Source organism: Propithecus coquereli, unplaced genomic scaffold (assembly GCF_000956105.1).
Source record: "Propithecus coquereli isolate 6110/MARCELLA unplaced genomic scaffold, Pcoq_1.0 Scaffold64, whole genome shotgun sequence".
In the NCBI taxonomy this organism is placed as follows: domain Eukaryota; kingdom Metazoa; phylum Chordata; class Mammalia; order Primates; family Indriidae; genus Propithecus; species Propithecus coquereli.
In genome coordinates this window covers 5,030,563-5,039,106 of record NW_012152396.1, presented here as the reverse complement: position 1 = coordinate 5,039,106, position 8,544 = coordinate 5,030,563, and the positions used below count along the sequence as shown (strand labels likewise).

Here is an 8,544-nt window from a genome sequence, read left to right as displayed (position 1 = left end):
GCTTAGAATTATATGGGAAGAACAAAATGCAGAACATGTAAGAAAAATCCTAAAAAAATTACTATTTGAAAGTAAAGTACAAATGCAGACAGTAGTTTCTTGAAAGAGGAATTAATATGAAGCAGGAACAGATCTTCTCTATTGGCTGTGTGACTTTTAACAAGTCACTTAAGTTTTCAAAGACTGAGTTCGGAACGTGTAAAATAAAGAAGCGAATCTGGTGATCCTTGGGGGTCCTTCCTGTTTCTAACTATGATTTTTTTCCCGAATAACCTCAGTCTTTAAACATTCCATTTTCAGTTTGTCATTTTCTGACTTGACTGAGGCATTCGTTCATTCCACTCATACTTAGGAGCACCTACCATGCAGCAGGCTCTATTCCAGGCGCCAAGAATGCAACAGTGATCAAAATGGTCAAGGGTCATAAGGGTAATGGAGAAAGACAGGTAATGGGTAATGTCGTGTAGAACCTTGCCAAAGATGAGGGCCTTCAGCTTTTCCTCTGAGAGTTTCAGTGGCTTTACTCTGGTTTCCGTGTGCAGCCTTGATAGTTAAGAAGGCACAGGAAGAAGCAAGGAGACTAGTTAGAGGTGTCGTTATGGACACTGCTTCCGGCCTGGAGATGCTGATGGGCTGAGACCAGGGTCCTGGAGGTGGTGGGACGATTCTGCGTATATGTTAAATGCAGCCAATGGCTTTTGCTAATGAGTTGAATGGACAGTAAGAGAGAAGGAAATCAAGATGACTCCCAAGACTTTTGACCTAAATAACAGAAAGAATGGATATTATAGTATTTTCTGAAATAAGGAAAGACCAGGTTTGAAGGGGGAAAAAATCAAAGATTCTATTTTGGAAAGGTTACGTCGAAATGCCAGGTAGATACTATTCAAGGGGAGATGTTAGTTGGACATTTGACACTGAGGGAAGATATCCGGAATGGGGATTAAATTTAGAAATTGTCATCCAAAGATGTGTTTAGAGACAGGAGACTTGAGATCACCTGGGGAGAAAGTGTAGAGAGGAGAAGAGATGAGAAAACATCGAGCCCTGAGGCATTGCAGAATTTTAGGGGTTGAGAAAGGTGAGGAAGAGCCAGCCAAGGAGAAGTAGCAAAGAAGGCATCATTCACTTAAGAATTCTACAGTGTGCATTCTTGAAAATCAAAAGGAAATAAAAGTTTTCTTCCCATCCATTCATCTTTGTTTGCCCCCAGCCAGCCGTGAAAAATTTTAAACACATTCAGATATGCTTACAGCTTAACATTGATTCTTTTCCTTTCCTTTAAAAGGATAGAATTAAAAAAGGCAGCTCTGAGTGAAGGCCCACTCCTGTAAGCTCAAAAGTGGTCTGCAGGGCCCTCCTGGTTCAAAGGCATCCTCCCCCACCCAGATGTAAGTAAATCCGAGTAGCTCAGAAAGTTTCAACAAGTACAGCTGTGAGATGCGACTTCCGCTTTCACTTTTCAGTAGCAAATGTCACTGGAGGTAAGACAAATGGGAATCCTCAATTATAATACATTTCCAAATTTTTATTTCAAGGGCCCTGTGAATTTACATTTCCCTGAGTCAGCGAGACAGCCGGTAAGATAAGAAGAAAAATTAACTTTAAAAATGTAAACCTTTCTTCCTCACATTTTGGCTTAAGAAAGTTGTAAAATGAGGAAACCTCCATTGGGAAGAGCCCTGGAATCCAAGGAATAGAATCATAAAGCCTTAGGCTCCACTTCGTAGACGAGGAAGAAACTTTTCTTTTCTCCAGACTCTACTGTGACCACGTACACTCTCTTGTGTGCACTAGTTATTCCTTTTTTAGGTCAGATATCTATGTGGGAGGATGAATTTATATGTATTTGTTTTCCTTCCTCTCTCTCCCTGTTAACACCTGTGGGACATCTATTTCACTGTTTAGCATTTTCCTGTAAATCTGTCACCTAGAGATTTAACTATGTCTAACTAAGGGGCTAGAGGTACTATGAGGTTACGACCATTGTAATAAGTATTGTAAAAAAGCATCGTAATAATATAATTGTAGTATTGATGGCCCTTAAAGCTGACTTCAGAATAGAGTTGCTGATATTAATGTCATTTACAAAATCATTAAATAGATTTGTAATGGACACTGTTAAATAAGTGAAAGTTATCAAGTTCATAAGTGAAAGTTAATAAGTGAAAAATAAGCCTCATGTATCCATTCCGAAGAGTTTTAGTCACAAAGGCATCACCAAGCCTCTTTTGTCTTGAGAATTGGAATCATATATTAATAGATAAAGACTAAGCAACCATGCTTTGTTTAATCAAAGCATTCATCAAATTGAGGAAAAGCCCATATCGAAACTAAGTCCTTTAGGTGTCTGTTGCATTCCTCCACTTTGGCTTAGCTGGAGGGAATCTATTACCTCTCATCTAGCTATCCTCCTGACCCAAGTTGGATGCCCACTTCTCATCTAATTGCCCATATGATCTAAGAAAGATGTCCTTGCTTTCGATTCCTTTTGCAAACTTTTAGAATTGGCTTTTTATGTACATTGACTTGCAGTAACCCCAATGGTTTCTCATTTATTTGGCTTTTAGAGTTTTTGGAATATAGTGCCCTGTGAAGAGATTGAGATCTGTCACCTGTGGTGCCCATCCATTTGTGATCCACTTAGGAGATTGTGCTGTGGCCTGGTCCACAGTGGGTGTGGTTCCCCAGTGAAATGATGCGGGACAGGCTCATTCCCAGGAGACTGCTTTGGTTTTGGGAATGCGGGTTGGAAGAGGGTAAGGTGGGAGAAAAAGATCAATTAAGTGCCACCACTCCCAAGATCAGGGAAATCTTCCCGGTTGCCACGTTTTCAGGACTGTGTCATTGACTTCTTAGCAGAGAAACACAACTCTTGGAAACTGATCATTCTTTGTCACACAGTTAACTTTTCCTTCTTCTCGATAAACATCTCTGGAATGGAAGAGTGAAGTTTGCCCTTGCTTGCTCTGTATCATCCAGTCTCATGACAGGCAGAAAATGTGACGTTCCACAGTTGTTCAATTTTCAGATCACGTGACCTGATGAATACTAGATGAAAAGGAACCGGCGCAGTTCTGAAGGGAGAATGCTGATAAGCTTTCCCATTTCCATGAGAGAGGAAGAAACAATCCCATCTGTGTTTTGTTTTGTTTTTTTTCTTTTTGGTGGCAGTATGTGTGATTTATTTTTTGTTCGGATTTTAAAGTTCCATAGAGAAACCACTGGACATTTTCTGCCTGGTGGCGTGGAAGGGTTTTTAAATCTAAATACTGCTGGGAATACTTAAGAGCATGCCTATTTGGCAAAGGAGGGAGCTCTGTAAACCATCAAAACAGGACCTGGCAACCGTTTCCCTGGCATGGATTTGTGCTGCTCGGATGAAGTGAGGCTGATCAAATCACTGCTTCCAGCAGCTGCTGGTTAATTGCTTTTTGGTATCATACTCTGTGTGGTGTTTATCCAAAATCTGGGTGCATTTAAAGGGGCACAGCAGCTAGAGGAATTAGTAAAGTTTAGGATACATAGCCAAATGACTTACATTTAAAGGCAGGTATGCTTTGCAAAGCAGGAAAGGCATTTCTGGCTCATGCGAGATCTGTCATTAAGTCTTGCTGCCTCTTGAATTCATAGCCTTGCCCTCCATTCCCCTGGCCCAGGCCCACGTCACACGTGTCTGCCTGGCTCAGGCATGCCCTGGTTTTCCCATTCCCCCTGGCATCTTCCTGCTCTAATGCAGTCTGGACTCTTCTATCTAATACGTTGACAGAATGCTTTATAGTTTAAAGTATTTTTATATATATCCTTTAATTTCATCTGTAAGAATCGTCTTCAGTTCTCTCTTGCCTTGTATTTCAGGTGTAAACACCTCAGCCCACTGACCTTGGAGATCTCTAACTTCCTTGCACAGCCATCCTCGACTACCTCCTTCACGATCCTTCCATTTCAGCTAAATCTGCCCCCCACCCCCTGTGCTAGACCCGCATATTCCTGACCTGATGCCCTTGTTCTTGACATTCTCCATAACTTAATTGCTTTCTCACCTCCTCCTAAAATATACATTTGCCAGAAATTTTTCTTTGATTAGGTAAGCATTCTTCATGCTTAAACAAGATGACTTGTAGGATTGCCAAGATGTTCAAGATTCTAGAATCAACCCATTTACTGGGAACTTTACTATCCCAGGAACTCTGCTAAAAACTTCCACATATATATTTTATTTGCACCTCCTAACAGCCCTTCAAGGTAGATATTATCATCTTCAGTTTACAGATGAGGAAACCAAGGTTCAGATAGCTTCGTTAGCTTGCCGGACTCCTACAGCTGAAAACTGAAAGGCAAAGCTAAAAATGAAACACAAATTTTCTTCCTCCTAATCCAGTGTTCTTTCCACTGTTTCCAGTGTACTACAACTGTTTTCTGGTTACTATGGTTGTTTTTGTGGGCTGCTTGCTTATTATTGTTTTAAATTCGTTCTATTACACCAATTTAGATAGTTAGATAGGGCATCCTTTATTTTGTTGACACTTTCCAGTGTCTACCATAGGGCTCTGGGAATAGAAAACACCCAACAAATGGCAGTTGACTTAATTTATTTGTCAAAATACACAGATCTTTGTCTTTGACACATTTTGCAGTTATTTCTGGGAAAAGTTTCAATCCTTCCGACAAGAGTCCCATTGAGTGGCATGCATGGGAACAAATATCTGGCATGTAATGTAAGCAGTCACTAAGGGTGGTAATCATGTCACTAACCAAAACCAGGTCAGCCAGTCTCTCAGTAGCATTCTACCATGCCCTGGCGTCACAGGAATTTGCGGTGTATAGATCATCCCAAGCACTTTGGGATTCCTCTCTCTGGTGGCCCTGAGCAATTATAACCACCCATTTCATAATATTAATTAGGAAGCTTAGTAGTCATTGCTATTAATAAAAGGACGATTTAATGTGGTTAGGATGCCAGGTGCCACACCAAACCTGGTGTGAAACGCCCTTAACAGAAAACACCGTATGGTCGCCCTAGCTCCACAGGTGTTGGAATCCCACAAGCTGTCGGTTACACCATGAACGTGGGAAGTCTGATCCTGGCCTGGAGCTGGCTTGTTTGTTGTTTTCTCTGGGTGTAGACATATGTCAGGTGTAAATCCACAGATGAAACAGCTAGTTAGTATTTCTGTACTGTGTCTTTTGACAATCGTTATTTATTAAAACTTTTTACATGTGCGTGATGGGGAAATCATTGTATATTACTGTTCTAAGTTGAAAATTAGGCAATCAAGGCTCTGAAAAGGTGAGAAGACAAGGAAGTCAGTTCAGGAGTGAATCCAGGACAGGACACTTCCAGTATTTTCCTCCTATGAAGCAAGAGAAAGGATCCATGGGCCGCAAGAAAGGCACAGTTTCCCACTGAGGCAAGCATGACTTCTGGATGCGCCAGGCTGAGAGTAGATGACAGGCACCCACTGAGCAGCCGGCTCGACAGAATGCCAGCGTGTAGCCTTCGAGAGCTTGGACTTGGTGGCAGATCACCTGGGTTCGAGTTCCAGTTTTGCCACTTCCCAGCTGTGTGATCTTGGAAGGTGACTTATCCTTCATGTGTCATGCTTTGCTTATCCATAAACTGGAGATTAGAATGGTGCTTACCTCGGAAGGTTGTTACGAGCATTAAATGAGATAATATATGAAAAGTAAACAGACCAGCATCTAGCACTCAGTAAATGTTATATAAGTGTTTAAGTTAAACAACAATGGAAATCAAAAACCAAAAACAGAACAAAAAAACCTTCCCTTCCTTAGCATGGCTCTGATAACCTCTATGGAATGAAAGAAAGCCTTCTCTCTTACCATAGCTATGGTTTACTCTTTAAATGACATAAAAGTTTCTACAAATCTTACTTAAGGCATGAAACATTCCCACCACAATTCCCATTACCCAATCTCTAGAACTATTTGGGGGCCACAAGTGTCTGATTTTTATGCCAGTGTGGAGAGAAGGAAAAATGAGAGATTGGCGTATATTCTACAGAACAACTGGCAGCAAGATACGAATATGATTCTGTTACCAATGAGCACTGAAAATGAGTTGATTGATCGAACTTCTTCTCATTTTCCAGCTACCACGACGCCACCCAAGCGGAAGGGCCACTTCGCCCGCTGCCCCAGGCAGTACAGGCACTACTGCATCAAAGGGAGGTGCCGCTTTGTGCTGGCGGAGCAGACGCCCTCCTGCGTGTAAGTGGAGGCCCGGGGCTGGCGGGCTGCAGAGTCCGGGCTCACCGAGCCGTGTGTTCGAGGCCCGCTGGGCAGCCCCTTACGGAGAAAGTGACACGCACTTTCCTCCTGAAACCCGAGCATGTGACGGTCCAGACCCACGTCCAGGCGGGGCGGTGTCCTCCACGACCTTGCGCAAGCAGAACCGATTCCGTCCGGCGTGAAGGATGCTTTTCTGCTCAAATGATCTCCTGGGTGCATCCCATGGAAAGGAATTCCTCTGGCCGGTGTTAGGTGGTTCGCAGTTAATGTAAAGACGAAGGGATTCCTGCCAAACAGCGAGCCACTCTCGCAGGCGTCAGCTAAGGGCGAGGAAGTGGTCTTCTTTATAAACAGAGACTAGCAAAGCCTGCTTGGTGCAGTAGGGAATTGGAGATAAGTTCTCTTTCCAACTCTTTGTAGTTCAGAGTCCAAGTTTAATTTTACTCAGGCACGAGCAAGGCTTTTTGCACCTTTTCCACACTCATTTTCTCCAAAGAGATGCACGTCTTAAGTGCTGCTTGGTATTTTTACTCGCAGAAGAGCAAGGTGATTCTTTAAGTACGATTTTGACTTAAAGTTCACAGAAGGTTCCTGTTCTTCTGATCAGTTCCCTGGTACACATTTATTTTTCCATAAGTATGTCAGAACAGTGATTCCCAACTCTGATTTTGTGGAAACTTTAAGTCATGAACGTTTTCCAAATTTAATTATAGTTAAATTTAATTTAAAAAAGAAATATGCATGGATAATGCTTAGAGGGATAAGAATTGCTAATGTAAGAAAATAAGGAAATGTGTATGCGTGTGGGTTGGGAAGGATAGAGCTGATTTTTTTTTTTTCAGTTCATTTAAATTGCTAACTTGGCTGGAGCATATATTTTTAGTTTTAAAAATATTAATGTTCTTTAACCAGTAGTACATTTTTTTCGCTGGTCCTTCTTATGTCTGCAGATCTATTGTGTTTTAATATTGCTGCTGTCTGAAATGAAAACCACAGGGTGTAATCCATCTGCCTAAGATCAGCACATAGCTCGTCCCCTTGGGTTTGAGGTTAAAATTAATTTTCTTGGCCTCCATAGCAGTTCTGATCCTGGCTTAACTTTCTAGCTATGTCTCTCACCGTATTCCCAAACGTCCCGCTAAAATCCTACGTTCCTTTTCATGGGTCATTATATACGCTCTTCTCACAGCTGGAAGCTTATTCCTACTGATGGTTTAAGATGAATCCCACCCCCCCATGAGCTCTTCCTGGGCCCCTTCGTTGGCTTCCTCCTTCTGAGGCACACACCCGGGTCTGAGTTAGATGTCCTTGTCCTGCCACCTAGTCACACCTCTCTGAAAGCTCTCACCCACTGGAGCGTAAATGATGGTTTCTTTGAATGCGCTTCTGTGACTGGAAGCTCCTAGAAGGCCAGGCTGATAGTTTATTTATGTTTGTGTTCCATTGCCAAACACGGCGCCTAGAATTTACTAGTTATGCAAGAAATGGCTGAGGAATGAATGAATAAGCACCCCTATTATAGTCCATCTAGATGCTGTATTAAATTTCAAAACCAAGGCTTTAATCTGAACAGGGACAGCTTCTTAGTAGTGGATGATGCTGAAAAAATGGGAGGCAGGCGATCATGGGAACTAGGGCATAGATTTTGGAGTCAGACAGAACTAAGATAAAATTTTATTTTTACCGATTATAAGCAGTGTTGATAATGAGTCAGTGACCTTTCCTGAGCCTCAGTTTTAACATCTAAAAAAAGGGAGTCATAATACTTTCCTCTCAAGTGTTAAAGATTAAGCAAAATAATAAATACAGTAACACTTATGGTATCCAGCACAGAGTAAGTGTTTCACAATAGCACTGTTGAGATGAGTGGTAGATATTCAAACTCGGACTGACCTTGTAGGTAGCTTAGTGTAGTTCAGATTCAGGCAAAACCGTCTTGCCGTAGGTGACAACGTCATCTTGAAAAACCAGGAATATCTCCTTTTGCTTGGGATCGTAGGAGTTCGTGGACTCCTGTTTTTATGTGAAAAACCAGTGTGTTTCAAATAATTCAAATCCCCTATTAGTCTTCTCAGTATTTTCTTGGAATAGGGATAATTTGTTTTCAGATACATAATTTTTATTTGTATATCCAGCACAATTTATTTTGTATGCTCTGAAGAGCATGAACCGGGGGCCAGACTGCCTGTGTTTGAATCCCACCCAGCCCCATTCACGTTACGTCTCTGTACCTCGGTTTGTTTCTTTGTCTATTAAATAGCACCTGCCTCAAAGGTTCTTATAATGATCTAG

At 41.8% G+C, this 8,544-nt stretch overlaps 1 protein-coding gene across 1 annotated transcript in view; it reads left to right on the top strand.

The window, feature by feature from the left end:
* The window catches only part of BTC (betacellulin), a 35,959-nt gene that overhangs the window by 10,749 nt on the left and 16,666 nt on the right, over positions 1–8,544 (top strand). The window contains exon 2 of the mRNA XM_012659843.1: positions 6,114–6,231. Coding sequence (XP_012515297.1) covers positions 6,114–6,231 — 118 coding nt within the window. The remainder of the gene's footprint in view (positions 1–6,113; positions 6,232–8,544) is intronic.